This window comes from Epithele typhae, assembly GCF_022376455.1.
Source record: "Epithele typhae strain CBS 203.58 chromosome Unknown BXZ73scaffold_68, whole genome shotgun sequence".
Taxonomy (NCBI): Eukaryota; Fungi; Basidiomycota; class Agaricomycetes; order Polyporales; family Epitheliaceae; genus Epithele; species Epithele typhae.
In genome coordinates this window covers 194,986-213,246 of record NW_025954259.1, presented here as the reverse complement: position 1 = coordinate 213,246, position 18,261 = coordinate 194,986, and the positions used below count along the sequence as shown (strand labels likewise).

Sequence of the window (18,261 nt, the reverse complement as noted above, 5' to 3'; positions counted from 1 at the left end):
GCGCCTTCGCCGCGCCCATCGAAGTCCTCTCCCTCAGTAACCGCTTGCACCGCCCGCCGCGTTCCGAGCCCATCACCTACTCTTGCAACCCAGTCCAACATGCCTTCGGCGACGGTCGCGCGTCCGTAACCTGTGACGGCGCATGCCTCGCGGCGCCTGAGATGGAACCTTACCTCCTTGATAGCGACGATGGTTCGGGCATCAATGTCGACCTGCGCCTGTCTTTCCCGCCAACGCTCTACACCACTACGTTCGACCCCGCAGTCGACCCTCTCGGCGCGACGCCCTGGCTCACTGTCAATTCCCCCTCCAACTTGATCGCTCTGGGTCGGCTCGCAAAGTCCTTCGTCGCGTGGCCCTACGCCGGTCCGTCCTTCGGCCCTCGACCGCCGACTCCGCCGCCACGTGCGCCCCGCCCCCAGGTCCGTGCTGTCTACGACGCAACTTCCGGTCGCTTCACTCCCGATGGCGACACTCGCGAGGCTACCGCGATGGACGGGTCTCCTTGATGGTTGTCAGGATCTCGGGGTCGAGATCTCAAGGGCCCCCCGGTTGTAGGAGTCCCGCGCGCGCGGGCACTCTGAAGCACGCGCATGCGCGACAGAACACGGTCACGTGTCGTCCGAGCGGCCAGAAGTCACCGAGCACACTTGGTGAAGAAGTAGTACCTGCACATGTATAAAAGTAGCACGCACACACGAAGAATGTCAGTTCCTTTCCCCCACACTCACTCGGTTTCTGTCGTGTCCGCTGCCCGTTCTCCCCTGCGCATCCGTCTTATCCGTGCCCGTGTAACCGTCGTATCCGTCGTATCCGTCTTTCCGTTTATCCGTCGTATCAGCCAACGCGCGTCCGTCGCGCTCAGTCTAGTCGCGTTCAACGCGAACATTTCTACAGGGTCTGAAGACTACGCGAAGGGATCCCCACAACGTCGACGAAAGTCGGAGTTGGCTTCTTGCGCTGATAGCAAGGTGACTGCTTCGGCCGCGACTCGGCGGACGTGAGAGAGAGCGAAGGAGTGGAACGAAGAAGAGAGTCTATGTGATGTTATGACTAAGACCCATCGGATCCAAGCGTACAAGTTACTCACCGTCTCAAGTTCCTTGTATGCTGTGGGACGAGGCGCATACTGTGGTAGTGCGATGTACGCGTGACACGATCGGTCGGGAACACTGTATGAACACTACTGTTTGGTCAGCGAGGGTCGTCGGGCGTCGTTCGATATGCAAATTTACGCCGTTTCCCGCGGATGTGCCGCATGCCTCACTCCGCTAGCCCCGTCGTTCTCCATTCGTTCCAGCCCATTGACGATCCTGGAGGGGCTGCCGAGAAGAATCTCATAGCGGGTCGGCTGAGGATGTACTCAGCAGCCAGCCTAAGCAGAGCAGATCGAAACCACAACGAACCTTGATTGCGCCCGATTCGAGCAGTTTCGACAGCGGATCTAGCAGCGATGCGTCGACACCGTGATTTACCCGTTGGCCGTATATACGCACCTTCTCCCCCATCAAATCGTCCCTCCCTGGTACGAGCTCAAAATTGAGCAAAATGATGAAGTCGCCGTCGGGAGCGGTCAAGGCGTGACTGTCAGCGAGCATGGCATCGTAGACAACGTCGACGAGGGTTCCACAGCAATTTCATAAGTTGACACTATAAGCGTCTCTTGTGGTACCCTGCGATTCGGTACGTGCGTCGCGCCGAGGGATTTTAAATGATCTGCGTGGCGGCCCGAGAGACGAAGTGGCGAGGATGAAAAAACAAAAAGGCGCACAAGTTGAGTGGCTGGACCGTAAAGCGGTGGACGGTGAGCCTGTGGTTTAGGACAGCTGGGCCTATGCCTGTAGATGGACTTACCATATTGCCCAACGGACGACGAGCTTTCAAAAAGGAAGGACGGATTGCCCGCATGCGGCTGTGACCAAAGGGGCTGTCAGCTTGACTGAGGCTGGAGCGTCTGGGTTGTGACACGGAAAAGGTCGCGAGGCCGCTTGGGACCGTGGTCACGGCTTCCCTACGGGATCTGTGAGCATCGAAGCTGCGTCAGCCAAATTCTGAGCCAAAAACCTGCGCAACATGCCTTGCACCACACTGCGAGCAAAGTATTAGTCACGAACACTCAGACGATTCGCGAGACGTACGCCCTGTCTTCCACCGGCAACGCGGTGAAAGCTTCACAAAGTGCAGCCATCCCGTCCGCGTCATGAGCCCCGCCCCCGACACCCGCCCGCCGTCGTCTTGCGCAACCGCAAGCACCACCGCCTGGTCCCCATCCCGCTCCCGCAGTGCGCTCCGTACCGTCCTCCGCCCACCACCCACTCATACCCTGCCACGAGGCTCCTCACCACATCCACCTTCGTCACCACGTCCCATCGTCCCCTCCGCGAAGGCGACTCACCATCCGCACGAGCTCCCCGACGTCGATCTCGTTCCACTAGCGCCTCGACACTCCGACCTGGGCTCGTGCTAGGCTGGTCACCGAGCCTGCTGGTCACCGAGCCCGAGAAGCTCAGCAAACCACCAGCACTTTCGGGGGCGAGCGAGCGAGTCGACGCCGACGCCGACGCACATCTGCTGGAACCCGTGGCGGAAGGAAAGCTCGGCGCGGATGCGGTCGCGGTGGGTGGCGGCATAGTGAGTGAGGGCAGCGCGGAACTGAGCGAGCTGGACGTGGAGAACTTGTTATAAATCGTGCTGGCAGTCGAAGGCGGCGGCGACGACGAGGTACATGCCAGTTACATGGGAGGTGGCAGAAGAGCAAAGTCTGCTAGGATAAGATTAGATCTTCCGCCCTGCTTTTGTAAGCACTCGCTACGGGAGTTCCGCAACACGCTTTATCCACCATGGGCTGCCTCTACCCCACCAGTGCTCGCCGCATTTGATCCAAGCCCCATGTCTTCGACCGCACCATCTGAAGGGGATCCTGTAGCGCAAATAATCTTGTCGTCTGCATTACTGGCGCAGTTCCGTTATGTTCTCGCAGCGTCACAAAGTTCCCAACATCACAGCCAACGCGGATATGAAGACCCCTCCATAAAGCCTTGGAACGCTCTCTCTTTTCTCATCGCGACAGGGGCCGTTAGCGACGAGACGGCTAGCAAGGTCGTTGCGGTGTCTGGCGTCATCACTTCCGGACGGATTACTGGGTTTCTCGTTTCCCGCAACGCGGTTCCAGGTCAGCCGTCGCCCCCCGCCAGGGTCTTCGCACCTAGCAACATCATGTTTCCGCAGCCCTCGTTCTTCCGCTGCAGAAGTATATGTTTTACATCATTTACTAGACCCTTCTCACGGATTATCACAACAGGGTCATCAATCCCCTCCAGCATATCGGCGATGTAGTCAATGTCGCGCAGTTCTTCGCGACCACCCCCAAAGGTCACAGGCCCAAACAGGCGGACTTTTGTCTTTTCCTCTTCTGTGTATCTCGCTGCCTTCCGAAGCTCACTTCCCGCTTCGAACACGGCGATCTTATCTGGGACGGTCCCAGCTCAGATACCCAGGTGCGTACCAAGGCGTCGGATGGAGACAACTCGCGTCACCCCACGACGGCAATCTACAACATGCTGCGCACCACACCGCCGAAGCGCATTGGACCCAACGCGCTCATATATTTGTCGAGGGGTTTCCGGATCTACTTCAAGAAGGCGAAGATCCCTCTGTCCCCTCACTCCGACACCCACGACGCCTACCCGATCACGAATGAAAACGCGGTCGATTGGGCTCAACTGCTCATGGACTCCTTCCAGAAGATGAGGACATATTTCTGCGATCTCCGCTCGAAGTGGCGCGTCCTCGAGGGTGACACCGCCTCTTTCTCGCTACAGGCCGAGGAGTCCTCGGATGCTTTCGAGACCATGAAGCTTTTCAGAGCCCTTCTGGATGCCGGCGTCATCAAGCATCTTATCACCCCGGATGTTGAAGCGGAGCTGCAGGAGATGCGCCAGCGCAGTGAGGAATCGAAGTCGTGCCCAGTGGAAAGTAAGTACCCTCGTCATTTGGGATCGTCGTTGCATTCTCACATCTGGCTAGACTTGGTGAACTGGGCGAAGAAATCCGCTCTATCGACTAGAGGATGCGAGTCTACTTACTCATTTCTGCTTACGCAGATGGGAGCTACGAGTGTGCCCGAACAGAACACTTACGAAGAGGATGCGCCTGACGAGGACGTGTTGGAAGCCGCGGACGATGACGATGAGGAAGGTTCGAACAACTCATAGGATCGCTGGACGAGATAGTACTGACAGGCAAACCATTCCAGTGGCGGACGCCAGAACGGATCCAAACGACTCGGTGGAACACCACCTCGTCCTCCGGCATCTGAGAACCGTGACGCTACCCCTTGACATCATTGCCACGTTCACCGATCTCCCCATGTCTCAAGGTGCTGGCAACGCTCCGGCTGTGCAAGCCGTCTATGTAGACCACCCACCTGCTCAGCCTGTATTTCGTCCAGACAACTTCGCCGACATCGAGAAGAAGATAGAACCGTTCTTGCCGGCGAAACAGACAGCCGGCTCCCTCCCCGATCCCGGAGATGGTCCATTTGCCAGCGTCATCTTCCCGGCAATCGCGAAGTGGCCGAATAAGTTGGGGAATCAGGTGATGCAGAAAGTAAATGGCGCAAGTGTGCATGCCGAGGCGGCGCTCATGGCTCGCGCATGGCTATCGCAAAACGGCGACGGCTCAGCAGCGTCATCGGAGGGCGAGAAACTGATACAGGATGTGCTCTTGGTGCGTCGTATCTTGTATGTCCCCTCAATTCCACGCTCACATGGTATCGTTTCGCAGCGCGAGCGCATCCCCGTCGGAGTGAGCAAAAAGTGTTGTTTTTGCTGCGACTACCTTGCACAACTGCTCGCCGAACCCTCGGAGGACGGGCGGCCCGGTGTGAAGTTTGTCCTCTCGGGCACGCATTCGACGGTTTTCCCTTGGGTTCCACCCTCAGGTCTACCTCGTGCGGTTTTGGTCAAGCTGGCGAAGAGGCTGACCGACACGCTGGATGAGGCCATTAAAACCTCTTCCAAAGATGTCGGATCGACGCAGACCACACCGCTCCACGCTTCGGCGCCCCTCCCCGCCTGTGCGGGTGAAGATGAAGATGAGTTTGCTAGGGAGGTGAGGGAGCGGATTGAGTTGGTGTTGGAACCCGACGTGGAGTAGTGTAGTGGGGTTGCGGCCGGGTCTATCTTGATTCGATGGTTCCTCTCGTTGAGACATATTTGTACTTGTACTTTACCACTATGAACGACGGCAAGTAGCACCAATGCACCCTTGCCACTAGCCCGGCCTCCGACGCCCGTCCGCCGCCCGCCGCAACCGCAAGCGTCCCCGCCTGGTCCACATCCCTGCAGTTCCCGCAGCGCGCTCTGCACAGTCCTTCTCTCACCGCCCACCTCGACCGCCTCGCACCCAGCGCCCCGCAGCCGTAGCGTCTGCATGCTCCGCACCACATCATGCTCCGTCACGACGGTCGGCTCACCAAGATTTGCACAATGCACCCCGAGCTCGTGCCGCCAGCCGCTGAGCCTATGGAGCTCTGTCCACCAGCTGCCCACACAGGGACCTTCGGGAAGGTGGACGCCGACGCCGGCGCATATCTGCCAGCACGCGTGGCGGAAGGGCTCAGCGCGGGCGCGGTCGCAGTGGGTGGCAGCGTAGTGGGTGAGGGCGGCACGGAACCGCGTGGAGGGGGTTGACCTTGGCTTGCAGGAGAGCTCGGTGAAGGAGCACAGGGGCTCGCGCTGGTTTTGGAAGACGGCGATGTATGGTGGCTATGAGCGGGGAAGGGACTTGACCAGCCAGCCTCGTCGTGGCAGTCACGTCGGACTTGTTTGCCGTTGAGATAAGATAAGATTGCTCAGCCGCCGCCATCACGACAAGAGGTCGTCATCCATCTGGCCTCCAAAGACATGTCGACTCTACTCTCCTTGAACCACGATGTCTTCTCAGTCATCCTCTCCTGCATCACCGCCAATGACGCTCTCCATCTCGCCTTCACCTGTACCGCCGCATACCCCCTCGCCATGGCACGCGCTCTCGAAAATACTGTCTTGGGCAAGGACAAAGAATTGACGACACGTCGCATCTCCCGCTTCCGAAGGTACATGGTCGAACGAGATCCGCGTATGTCTATGCCTCCTCGCGCCGAATATCTTCAAACCCTCGCCGTACGTCGCATCGGGAACCGCGAGAGAGCCATCGATCACGTCGCCGAAGTCCTGCACCTCACGCGGAGGCTCCAAACGCTCACACTCTCGCACTCCAACGTAACTCTCCCTCGACCACACCTCGTCCAGGCTCTCCGTTCCATGGAGCGCCTGACAGCGGTCTCTCTCGATGGCTTTACTTTCGCCACTCTCCCGGCTCTATTGGCGCTCCCAGAGACGGTGGAGTGTCTCTCATTGAACTTCTCCGATCACTTCACCGACCGGGACGCACTTCCAACCTTCCGATCTCGCGCTCTAGTCGACGCGCTCGTTCCCTTCACTCGCCTCAAAACCCTTCGCGTCTCAAACGCCAGCAGGTACACGGTGGGACGTCTGGACACGCAAGAGGTGTACTACAGTGCGGTCCCTTTCACAGACTGGCCGGAGAGCACCCTACCTTCCGTTCGGCGCCTGGAACTCCGTCGTGCCGAAGGCTACGTGCTCGAAACTCTCGTGGCCGCATGTCCCCGCGTTACCGACATCTCCTTCGTCATGTTCAACTGGATATACTCTTCGGACCTCAGCACCATCGGCCCGCAATGGCCTCCCCTTCGCTCATTCCACTTCAATGGGCTTTTCCATTGGGACCCCTCTACCATACAGCGCGTCAGCCGGATAAGACGTCTCTTCCTCAGCAATATCCTCTGGGAGTTCTACACAGCTACGCTCCAGACGACAAGGCCCGTTGCCCGATGTTTCCCGGAGCTGCTCCGCCAAGCGCGCCCCGTCGCACTCACGCTCGACATGCCCCTCCTATACCACACCGTCTGCGCGGTTCAGGAGGCCGAATCGATATGGCAGTTCATCGCGCGAGACGCGCCGATGCTGCGCTCGCTCGAGCTGAAGATGCGCAGGTGGTACGGCGAAGACGAGCAGCCGGACGACGACCATGAGGGGTTCCTCTTTCTCCTCCCGGAGACGCTCGCGGCGCTGCCCATCGTCCACCTCGGCATCCGCGTGTGCGGCTCGGAGCCGAAGGATCGTCCAAGGGACCCCGCGCTCCTGCTGGAGTACTGCGAGTCGGTCAGGAAGGCCCGCGCGAGCGAGGCGCGGCGGGAGCGGACCCTGGAGGAGGTCGTGAGACGACTTCCGGACGCGCTGCCGCATTTGCGCCTCATCATGGTCGCGCACGAACATCCTGCCAAGGTTCCGTCCTTGGACGAGGGTGGAGACACAGCAAATGAGGAACAAATCGACTCCACGACGGGCGGTCGTATGCGGAAGATGAAGGAGACGGAGAAGTGGAGGGCGCGGTGGTGGTGGGTGAGGCGCGAGGGGGATGCGAACTCGATGGTGGAAATTTGGGACGTGCATGGGGAGCAAGCGAAGGGGCTGGTCTGGGGCGAGGAGTACGAGCCAGAGACCACTCTTAATGGTGAGTGACTCTTCATGAATTCATTCATGAAGCCATGAACTCAAGTTTCTTGTAGATTTCTTTGCCCCCTTCCGACGTCAATACGCCATACAGGAGTGATGAAGCAGACAGAAATAATAATTCGTGTGTATGCGTTACTTGACCCCAGAAATCGAGTCGCCATTCCGTGCTTCGAGCCGGCTCGAACGCGTTGGCCGGCCATTGGGAACCTCCAGCCCGGCCATCTTCTTCATCTTGGCCGCGGTAATGACCGTCCACTTGGCGCTCTCCGGAGGAGGGAGGAGGGACATAGTCGGCGCGAGTCACGGTGCGGGAGAGGCGGACGTGCGTGGCGTCGGTGCCGATCACGACGTCGTATGTGATGGTGGTCCCGTTGTCGAAGGTGACCGGGGACGGCGTCGAGCAATATCTGCAGAAGCGCGCGGCAAGCGATTCCTGGGGAGAGGAGTCACGAGTCAGCCGAGTGATGAGTAAGTTAGAACAACTGCGCACACACATATATACTTGTCATGTACTGTCTGTCCCATGCCAATCATCAGTCAATGCTGCCTCGGAGCTGAGGTGGAGACTAGCTAGACCCAGATGAAATGAGAATGGAATGGTTTCAGTCATCCAATCGTGATTGACTCGCCTTTCTGCTCCCGAGATTCCGACCGGATCCCCCTCTAGCCTCTGCCTCGCCACTCATTGCAGCTAGTCCCTGTCCAATCGGGAGCCATGCTGATACATAGATCGTTGCATATAATTCACTCAAGTGGGTCACTTCGTCAGTATATAAAGCCCCGCACTTCGACAGCCAGCTAACACCCACTGTCACTCCAAACCACAGAAAAATGGCCGTCCCTGCTGCTCAGAAAGCCCTCCTCATTCCCGCAAAGTTTGCGCCCTTTGTCGTCGACACCATCGCTGTCCCTCAACCGAAGCTCGGCGAGCTGCTCGTGAGAATCGACGCCACCGCATTAAACCCCATCGACTGGAAGACTCGAGTACTTGGTGTGCTCGCCGAAACCTTCCCAACCGTGACAGGCTATGATGCTGCTGGTGTCGTGGTCGCACTCGGCGAAGGTGTCACTTCGTTTGCCGTAGGAGATAGGGTGTGCGTCTCATGGACTGACTACTTCTTGTGACTCACTCACATCTTCCGCCAGCATGGTACAAGGATGGCATGACGCTGAGAGCAAGTCGGTGCACGGGACATTCATGCAGTACTTCGACCTGCCAGCACGTCTAGCTGTTAAGGTCGGATGATCATTGACCGTGACACATCAATTCCTGATCAATGTGTCTGTAGATCCCAGAGAGCCTCTCTGTCGAGGCCGCGGCCACAGTCCTCAGCGGGATGGCGACTGCTGCGTTTCCTTTGTACCACCCCGACGCGCCAGCTTCAGCGCAGTTGAAGGCGCCGTGGACTGCGGAGGGCGCAGGGGCGTATTCCGGCAAGCCCTTCTTCGTTCTCGGAGGATCGTCGTGCGTGGGGCAATTCGGTGCGCCCCCTGATTTCTCGTTCTCTGGCTCCTAAACCATCGACTCACAATCCTCTGCCGCGTCCAGTGATCCAGTTGGCACGCCTCTCTGGCTTCGCTCCCATCATCACCACCTCGTCCCTCCACCACACGGATTACCTCCAGTCCCTCGGCGCGACGCACGTCCTGGATCGGAGGCTCCCGCACGAGACGCTCATCGCCTCCGCCGTGAAATCGCCGGCGGGAAGCCCTTCGATGTTGTCTACGACGCCATCTCCGTCACAGACACGCTTGCCCTCGGGTATGCGCTGACCGCGCCAGGCGGGGACTTCGTCGTCGTGCTCAACTTCGAGCCTGTGCCGGGAAGGGACGATGCGACGGGGAAGAAGGTGCACATGGCGCATGGGTTGTTCATGACACCGGTGAACCACGGCGTCGGCGCATCGCTTCTGGATGCGCTGCCGAAGCTGCTCGAATCGGGCGCAATCAGGGTTCGTTGTCGTCTTTATCTGTGGATCCACGCAGGACTGACCGTATTTTCAGCCGAACCGTCATGAGGTCCTCCCTGGCGGTCTGGCTGGGATCGTCGATGGGCTGAAACGAATGGAGAACGACGAGATTAGCGGAGTGAAGCTTGTGGTGCGGCCGCAGGAAACAGTGTAAACCTTTGTCCGGGTGGTGTGTACATCGTCACTGCGGCACGGCGATGGTCGAAGGCAAGCTCAGCCCTGAGTTGTTTTGTTGGGGTGCAAAACGGCACAGGTACAACTCAATCTTCGCCCATGGCACACTACGACTGTGTCGGTAGAACTTCATCAGACTGACACGCGGCTAGTATGCGGGATACATACATCCAGCCTCCATTGAGAGCAAATTTCTACAGACTCCCCTTTCCAAGCTTGTACGCCTCTGGCCCGGCCATCTTCTCCATGCTGAAAGCGGTGATGGCCGTCCACTTCGCGCTCTCCACAAAAAGTTTCTCCTCTGCCTTCTTGACCGCCGCCTCCTCATTGCTTGCCCCTGCGTTCACCGGCGCCTCCGCGATCGCCAACCCCAACTCCAGCCCATCCAACATCGACACGTTCGCCCCCATCCCGGCAAGGGAGCATGTGCAGCGGCCGGTGGTAGATCGCGTCGTCCGCGCCGTGTGTGATGATCTGAACTTCTCCAGGACCACCGCTCGCGCCTCTGCCGCGTCCGACGGGAGCGGCCGGTCCGCTGAGCAGTGGAACCAGGCGGCCATCGCTGAGCCCGTCCTTGCAGAGCGCGAGTTGGCCGTGCTTCCAGTGCAGATCGAGGATGCCATCGCGGGGGGCGCGGGCGAACGGGCTTGCTCCGCGCTCGTAGAAGGTGGAAGACGCACCGCGTTCGGGGGTGAGGTGGAGGATGGGGCTAGAGGGTCCAGCATCACCGATGATGGCGATGCGGGGTACGTTTGTTTAGGCGTGAGATGAAGTCGAAGACGTCTGCTGCTGCTATTGCCTAGAAACGGATGTCCCGCCCACTGCAATCACCCAGTCAGCACACCCGTGGGCTCGCAAGCGGGGTGCTCACCATTCAACGTCCAGTCTTGTCAACGGTCGACCTCAGCGACTTGCATGTAATCCCGGGCCGAACGATGTATTGTAGTCGGGCCCTGGTACGGATGCGGCTGCGGCTCGACGAAGAAAGGAGACAAGGACCTGAATTAGTGCGTTCTGTATGTCTAGAACCCAAGGATCTGAGGTGAACTGTCAAGGATGACGAGCTGTAGACGTTGACCCCTGGAACGTACCCCGTTTGGCAGCAATGAGGAGGAGGAAGAGAGCAGAGTAGGAGGGATGGTGGTGGCATTGGTTGACCTTGCACTCCCAATGCAGCATCTCGTCCTCTATTCACCATCGCCTAAAAGTACATTGCGGTAATAAGGAAATCTATCGTGACTTCTGAGCAAATGTCGCGAGAGTCCGAGCCATAGCAAAGACTCGCCTAGATCCGCACATCCATCACTCATCCCACCGCATCGCAGAGGGCACCCAGTACGACACCCCGTACTCTTCGTCCTGCTCGTCCAGCCAGCAAAGCCCGTCCCGCAACAGCATGTTCTCCAACGCAGCCCGCGCCCGCTCTGTCGTCCACCCCTTCCGCGCCACGAGCCCCGCCTCCGACACCCGCCCCCCGGCCTCCTGCGCAACCGCGAGGACGACCGCCTGGTCCGCGTCCAGCTCCCGCGGCACGCTCCGCACCATCCTCCGCCCCCCGCCCACCTCGATCACCTCGTAGCCCGCGCCGAGTGGCCGGAGCGTCCGGATGCTCCGCACCACGTCCTCCTCCGTCACGACGTCCTTCCCGCCCCGGAGGCGGCTCACGATCCGCACGAGCTCGCCGACGTCGATCAGCCCCCCGTTCCGCTCGCGCGTCGAGACGCAGACGTCGACGATCTGCACCCCGAGCTCGTGCTGCCAGTCGCCGAGGCCGAGGAGCTCCGCCCACCAGCCGCCGGTGCGGGGGCCGGCGAGCGGGTCGACGCCGACGCCGGCGCACATCTGCTGGAACGCGTGGCGGAAGGAGGGCTCGGCGCGGATGCGGTCGCGGTGCGTCGCGGCGTAGTGGGCGAGCGCGGCGCGGAACTGGGCGAGCTGGGCGTGGAGGAGGTCGACCTGGGCTTGGGAGAGCTCGGAGGAGAGCTCGGCGAAGGAGCGCTGGGACTCGCGCTGGCGGTCGAAGGCGGCGAGGCCGGCACCTCCCAGTCGATGCATGGCGGTGGAGAGGAAGGGGATGAGGGAGAGAGAGGGATGGTGGTTGTACAGATTAAACCTGCACTCGCGGTCCAGTATGAAGGCAGCATCCCTCGTTGAGATAAGATTAGATCAGATGATTCCGAGTCCGATACACATGAGATAAGAGTAGATTAGATGGCACCGCTCGGCCAGCGAGCCACAACGGAGCCGGTTTACACCAACACATAATAGTACAACAATATTCTAAGCATCTTCATGCTCCTCCAACTCCTCTTCCAACAACCCAGCCGCCAGCGGCCCTGCTCCGATCTCTAGCGCGCGAGCTCTATCGTAGCTGTTGCTAATGTCGTAAGTCGTATGAGCTTCTATCAACGCCGTGCCTCCTGTCCAAGCAGTCCCGTGGCTAAGGGGCGCGCCCATATCGCCCGCCAGACCCGAGGCAATCTGGATCGACGAGAACTGCGACAGCGCGACGGTGGTCGTCCCTTCGTCCATCTCCTGCGCAGTTTGACGCAGATTCAGCATGAACCGGGAGATCAGGATGCATGTGACTCTGGTGGCTGCCGTCAGTGACGTCCGGTGAGCACGAAAGCACTTGGAGTAGATACGTACGCCTCGATAAACGGTGGCAGTGGGTTGTACAGCTGACACAACTGGGTCAGGGAGCTTCTGAGACTCTAGGGAAAACACGTACCGATTCGTTGGAGTTCAGTATAATATCTATAACGTTGAGGATAAGGAGGATCCTGCATTTTCAAATGTCAGTACTACCCGACAGCGCGGCACAACACAACATACCCGAAGTAGAGCGTGCCTGGCAATCCGTCAGCACAATGTCATGACCACGAGCTTAGAGGGAAAAGAAAGCTCACCGTCCCGAAGCAGCAACGTTGACAGGGATGTTTTGAAGTGAAGCCGATATGAGAGGCGCCTGATCTCATATGTCTTTAACCACGTGAGGACGACGACCAGCAGATCCGTGGCGATTGCAAAACCATGCGTAATCATGGAGACTGCAGACGAGCATGAGAATGCGACACGATATAAGGGACGGAAGGAACACACGCTGCTCGAACTGCTCGTCGCTGAGATCAACGTTCTCCCCGCAGCCATTCAATGGAGGTCCGCCGGCAACAGGTGTCGAACGAATATAATGATACTGAAGGGCCGCTCGTCAGTACGTAGGGCGGCGTGATTTTACATATGCACACTTACCATGTTTGTGACCGGAACCGCCATGGCTAATAGCAAGACGAGGACTAATAGCCTCCAGTTCTTGTCCCACACAGCATATATCCGCAGCGCGGAGAACACTGTCTGCGAATTGAGCGGCTGGTGATGAGTGAGCTATGGTAATAATAGCTCACCTGCAGCGATCCAGTAAGCGACGACTGTCAGCACTATCACGAGGATAATGGGGGCAGCGCATCTGAGGAAAGAAAAATTAAACCTGCACAAGACTGAATCTATTGAGAACACGCACGTCTATAGCACCGTTAGTGAATCTCACATTAAATCGGTCAGCAACGTCAGTCGTACCTCGTCCGTTTGATTTGGCCAGTACATAGTACTGATAGGAAGGACCACCTTGCCAGCCAGATTGACATATCTGTTGAGCGCGAAGACGACTGTCGCACCAGAGAACCTCCGACCCCAGACGAATTGAAGCTCCCCCGAGAACGTGAGGAAATGATCATATGCGATCAGGGCTGAACGCCGGACGAGCAGGTCAGTTCATCATCAGGGTATGTCGGTATGAGGAACACGTACTCAATGCAGCGACTTCGCTGTAGTTAGCAATTCGACTAATCATGGGAGTCGTTGATTCTATTAGCTTGGCTGGATGACGCAAGGGAAGAGGGAGCGGGGAACTCACAAGAGACCGGTAGCGGTCACCAGCTGCTGGATCTCGTCGCTGTCGGACATAGTGGGGGGAAAAGGTGGCACGACGAATAGGCCCCAGACTCATCTATGTATGTTTCCGGAGGCGCTGGAAATGCACGGGCTTCCTCGCGCGCTGGCTCGCATTGCGTCGCCCAAGGTTCTGTCCGTGCCAGTTGATGCCACCCTCGTCGGATGATAGGGCTTGCAATATACCCTCTCAGGATGATCCAGCGTCAAACTCTCGAAAAGTAGACCATGTTTCAAGATTTCACGGGTGCGATACCCACAGAACGATTACACTCTGGCTCTGGCGCCGTGCGACCCTGGAAAAGCATGATGAGGCTGAGTGACTCACGTCAGCGATCAATGCAGAGTTCGAAACGCACCGCTGGCGGGGCTCGATAAGCCTCTGCATCACCTTCTGGTGCCTGTTGTCAACCCGGTCGCGGGAAGGCGCAAGGAGCGGTGCAGGTGGTGGAAGATTGCTGTCGAGCACTTATAGACCTGCGTCCGCGTTAGGCAGCGGCGATCTTGCCGCAGAATGACAGGCAAACCGCGGCCGATACGATAGAGTTCGTTGGGAGATGGGCGGTGTGCGACGCCGGCGGCACGACCAAGCTGTCGTGTTGCGACTCGGGATGCGGTCCAGTCATGGATGGGATCAAGAAAGGATTCGTGACGACGTAGTGGAAGTTCGTGGGGCTTGACACGTGCTTTGTTGGAATCTTATCTTAGCGCTAGTGATAAGTACACTCTGCGCCCCCAGTCATTCACCAGCTCACCAGCACCATCGATCCATCCCACGTAATCGTGCACGGAGATTCTGGAGGCTCGCCCTCCACGCGCGATCCGCGCGCGACCGCACCTTCGACTTCCCGCGAGTTCCGGCCACCAAAACCCGCGGATCGTACGTAAGGATGACCTGCCCCCAGGCTCCAACGAAGCCCTCCCACAGATGACGTCCGGGCGGAACTGCCGCGCGAGAAGGGGGCGGGGACGTATGCATTACGCAGAGCGATGTACTGTTACAGGCGGAGAAGTACAGAAGGTGGTACAGGAGTCTATGTGGGCCGGGGGCATTCGATGCGGGGGTTCTGTGTCGTCGGTGTTCGGAGGCGGCGGTCGTGAGGGTGGATCGTGAGGGTGGAGAGCAAGGAGTGTGAGGTGGCGTGCGAGGGGACCGAAAGGCTGGGCAAGAGGAAGAGTCGGACCACGGGGACAAACAGGCGAAAACAACGAAAGCAGCCACGGAAAAGGGGAGGGGGAGCCAAACAGGGAGTGTGGGTGGTGTAAAGCGGTACACTGTCAAGTCACGCGCGGAAAGACCAAGAAACCAAAGGACCAGAAAAGAACGGGGACGGGGAACCTGGGGACGGGTAAGGAGATGGTGGAGGAGACGGGGAAGGAGATGGGGGAGGAGACGGGGAAGGAGATGGGGGAGGAGACGGGGAAGGAGACGGGGAACCGTGATCGAGATGGGATGTGGGGTTGTTGCGTTTTAGACAAGACGAGCCTGGTCCGATGCAAACGAGACGATGGCAGGATCACAAAAAGGCGAAACGGAGCGCAAACGCTCCTCATGAGAGCGCGGCCGGAGTCTGTGCAAGCCGTCAGCGGACCGCCCCCACCCCAACCCCACGTACACGAGGCACGCACCAGCTTCTCCGCGCCGCGCTCGACCATGCCCGACGCGGCGCGCCGCGCGCACGTCGTCCAACGCAAGACCGCGGCCCTCACGACCGCCAGGGCACCGGGATCCGACCGCGCTCCCGCTCATCGCGCGCTGGCCGAGGGAGGCAAGTGATGAGCACTCGCATACGGGCCCGCGCCCGGCGGCCGGCGAACGAGACGCTTACCCTGACCGCTCGAGCCGCGCGACTCCAGCGAGCCCGAGCCCGAGTTGCGGAAGAAGAGCCGCTGGAAGAACGGCCGCTTCGCGGAGCTCGCGGAGGACGTGGGCGACGTGGGCGAGACCCGCCCCGAGCGCGGCGGGGGGCGCGACTTTGGCGGCGACGGCGTGCTCGCGTATATCGACGCCGCGTTCGGTACCTGTGGCCGCAGAGGCGTCAGTGCGGGAGTTCGATAGCGGCGCGGAAGGGGGGCGTGCGTGGAGGGTGCGTGGCCAGGGGGCGCAATCTCCGCGCGTGGGATCGCACCCCGCGCGCACAATGAAAAGCGCGAGGCGGGGCGATCGGCCGCGATGGGCAATGCAAACTGCGAGCACCGCGATCGCGCAGCGCGCAAGAGCCGGGGGGATCGAGATGGGTGTGTACTCACGATGATCTGCACTTTCTGGCCGGGGGACGGGAGGACGTAGTACGTGCTCCCCGAGTCGTCGCTCGAGGTCTCGCTCTCGCTCAGCGCGGGAGTCGTGTCGCGCGTCCGCGAGCGGTCGCGGCCGGGCGTGTAGCTGCGTCCGCGCGGGGGCTCGCGTTCCCGCCCCATCGTTGCGCCCATGGACTGATGGCGCTGGCGCTGGGACGACCCGTGCGCGGACGGATATGGCGCATGGCCCGCGGAAGCCTCTGGAGAGTATCCGTACGGGTTCGGCTGCGGAGTGGGGTCGGAGCGGCTGTAAGCCATTCCGGGCGCGCGACGATGGGCGTGCGAAGAAGGCGAGTAGACAATAGCGGGAGGCTGGTAATTCGACCGGTGCTTCCGTCCGGACGGGGCGTAGACGATCGCAGGGGGCGCGTACGTGTACGGGAGGCCTGGCTGGGGCGCGTGCGGGGTGTGGGTCGCGGCGATGCTGGGAGCCTCGTAGAAGCGCGAGCCGCTGCTGTGCGGTACCGACTGGGAGTGGGGGTGCATGGAGGGCGGGGAGGCGGGGATGGGGATGGGCTGGGGATGGGCGCGCGAGCGGGACGAGGGCGCGTGGGCGTGCGGGTGCACCGCACGATTCGAGGGGTGGAAGGGATCTGCGAGGGCGGGAACTCTATCGTGCACCGAGGGCTGGTGCGGTGGGAAGGCACCCTGCGGCGATGTGCTTGACGCCCGCGCTCGGCGGGGGTCTTCGGGCGCCCGTGACGCAGAGGGCAGAATGCGGATGTTTTCTGGTGTCGCCTGCAGGTGCGTCTCCGCGGCGGCAGCGTAGCGGGAGCCAGAGGCGTAGGAGAGAGACTGGGCGTGGTGGGGCGGCATGCGCTGGTCGGCGGGTGAGGTGGGAGAAAGAGAACCAGACCGAGACCGCGAGTGGCGAGAGGGTCCGCTTCTGCCACGGCTTCCGCTCGCTGAGTCGTTGGAGATGGGGATGTCTGGCCGGCCGTCGTTGTAGCGGAGGAGCATGCGGGGCGGGACAGAGTGGCTGGAGGCTTCGGAGTCGGAGGGCCCATAGCTTGGTGCATCTTCGTCGCTGTACATCGACGGCGGCGCAGAGGGTGTGACAAACTGGAGTCCAGTTGAGTGGACGGTCACCCAGTTCGCGGTGCGGTTGCGCGCATGAACGAACTCCTGGATCGTCTCTGGGTCAGTGGCATACTCCGTCATGGCGGGCAGGGAGGAGGAGGAGGATGAGGAGGGACAAAGCACGGGCTGCGATGGCACGGCAGCGGCAGATAGAACAAAAGGGCGATCGGGAGAGGGGGATATAGGTCTTATACTGCCCGAGGCGGTGGGACCCTCGGACCACGGCTGCGGGGGGCGGACGCTCGAAAACCCTCTGGCGCGGGGATTACTGACCTCATCCGCAGAATAAGCCAATGTGAACTATCCGCCTTCCCCACTTGGGTTATCCATCTGGAACGTGTTTGCGGTGAGGCCAGAAGATTATCGAGAACCGGCTAGATCAGGCTCGTGCTCGGCGCGTTTCGAGCTCCGCTTGTATCCTGGCGGTCATTGGCTGTGACCGCTGTGCCATACGTCTCCGCCCCTCACTCCGCTTTAATGATGCCGTGGCACTGCGGCCTCTGTCAGTGTCAGACTGCGTTGTCGCTTTTCCCTGCTCTAGTCCTGCTCCGTCAAGCAACATGTCTGGTTCCCCAGGACTAGGGCTCATCGTGTTGCGATGCACGTAGCCCCCGACGTCCACCGGTGTTCCTGGCCCGCCACACCAGCAGTCCCACCATGTCCGCACAGTCGCCCGGGGGCCATTGCATTCAAGGCGCCCTCGTATGCTTCTAGGCGTCCCGGTTTCTCATGATCGGAGAATCCGCATCGCATGATCACCCACACCCAACTCCCCCAAGTGGCACCCTCTCAAGCTCGACAGCGCATCTGTACGCCACGAAGCACGCCACTCGCCCCGAACCAGTCGGCGGAGAACTTGGGGGGATGAGACGCAGAGGAGGACGAAGAGCCTAACCGCCCGTTCTCCAGGAAACTCGGAGCGCAGCGCGCGAAGGCGTTCATTTCGCTGGGAGAACATCTGACTCACATCACCTGCAGGCCTCCACCGTCCGCGCATGGCCGCCACGACCTGCGCGCGCCCTCCCCAGCCCCTCTCCCCCGCTCGCCGCTCCCTGGGACGGCGCGGCGAGGCGGCGAGGCACACGCGCCCCTGCGCAGGTAGGTAGGGCGACGTCCGCCTTCGACGTCGCGGCGTGCCTCGTGTTCGCTGACGCCGCTTCGCCGTCCCGCGCGCGAGGGAATGGCACGGGGCACGCCATCCCGCTGGCGTA

General features: G+C 60.3%; 6 protein-coding genes across 6 annotated transcripts; 4 read left to right on the top strand and 2 right to left on the bottom strand.

The window, feature by feature from the left end:
• Positions 1 to 2,889: 2,889 nt before the first annotated feature.
• Positions 2,890 to 5,157, top strand: BXZ73DRAFT_105632 (uncharacterized protein; the record flags this gene model as incomplete). Its single annotated transcript, XM_048016335.1, has 6 exons — positions 2,890 to 3,172; positions 3,229 to 3,250; positions 3,302 to 3,975; positions 4,027 to 4,197; positions 4,256 to 4,728; positions 4,786 to 5,157. The coding sequence occupies 6 exons, from the start codon at positions 2,890 to 2,892 to the stop codon at positions 5,155 to 5,157; spliced, it is 1,995 nt and encodes a 664-aa protein (XP_047873576.1).
• Positions 5,158 to 5,450: 293 nt separating this feature from the next.
• On the top strand, positions 5,451 to 7,677 carry BXZ73DRAFT_105631 (uncharacterized protein; the record flags this gene model as incomplete). The annotated part of the gene is made up of 4 exons (XM_048016334.1): positions 5,451 to 5,654; positions 5,707 to 5,764; positions 5,878 to 7,578; positions 7,634 to 7,677. 4 exons carry the CDS (start codon positions 5,451 to 5,453, stop codon positions 7,675 to 7,677), a joined length of 2,007 nt encoding a protein of 668 aa, XP_047873575.1.
• Positions 7,678 to 8,411: 734 nt separating this feature from the next.
• Positions 8,412 to 9,704, top strand: BXZ73DRAFT_92406 (GroES-like protein; the record flags this gene model as incomplete). Its single annotated transcript, XM_048026350.1, has 6 exons — positions 8,412 to 8,674; positions 8,727 to 8,817; positions 8,870 to 9,062; positions 9,130 to 9,269; positions 9,290 to 9,532; positions 9,585 to 9,704. 6 exons carry the CDS (start codon positions 8,412 to 8,414, stop codon positions 9,702 to 9,704), a joined length of 1,050 nt encoding a protein of 349 aa, XP_047873574.1.
• Positions 9,705 to 9,970: 266 nt separating this feature from the next.
• BXZ73DRAFT_105629 (uncharacterized protein) lies at positions 9,971 to 10,263 on the top strand (the record flags this gene model as incomplete). Its single annotated transcript, XM_048016332.1, has 2 exons — positions 9,971 to 10,165; positions 10,213 to 10,263. 2 exons carry the CDS (start codon positions 9,971 to 9,973, stop codon positions 10,261 to 10,263), a joined length of 246 nt encoding a protein of 81 aa, XP_047873573.1.
• A 763-nt stretch (positions 10,264 to 11,026) lies between these two features.
• Positions 11,027 to 13,687, bottom strand: BXZ73DRAFT_80911 (EAP30/Vps36 family-domain-containing protein; the record flags this gene model as incomplete). Its single annotated transcript, XM_048023382.1, has 13 exons — positions 11,027 to 11,870; positions 12,045 to 12,314; positions 12,374 to 12,405; positions 12,456 to 12,507; positions 12,560 to 12,575; positions 12,634 to 12,774; positions 12,827 to 12,920; positions 12,977 to 13,074; positions 13,129 to 13,190; positions 13,245 to 13,246; positions 13,301 to 13,470; positions 13,532 to 13,566; positions 13,638 to 13,687. 13 exons carry the CDS (start codon positions 13,685 to 13,687, stop codon positions 11,027 to 11,029), a joined length of 1,866 nt encoding a protein of 621 aa, XP_047873572.1.
• Positions 13,688 to 15,378: 1,691 nt separating this feature from the next.
• On the bottom strand, positions 15,379 to 17,131 carry BXZ73DRAFT_53446 (uncharacterized protein; the record flags this gene model as incomplete). The annotated part of the gene is made up of 3 exons (XM_048021003.1): positions 15,379 to 15,411; positions 15,491 to 15,694; positions 15,923 to 17,131. The coding sequence occupies 3 exons, from the start codon at positions 17,129 to 17,131 to the stop codon at positions 15,379 to 15,381; spliced, it is 1,446 nt and encodes a 481-aa protein (XP_047873571.1).
• Positions 17,132 to 18,261: the final 1,130 nt, after the last annotated feature.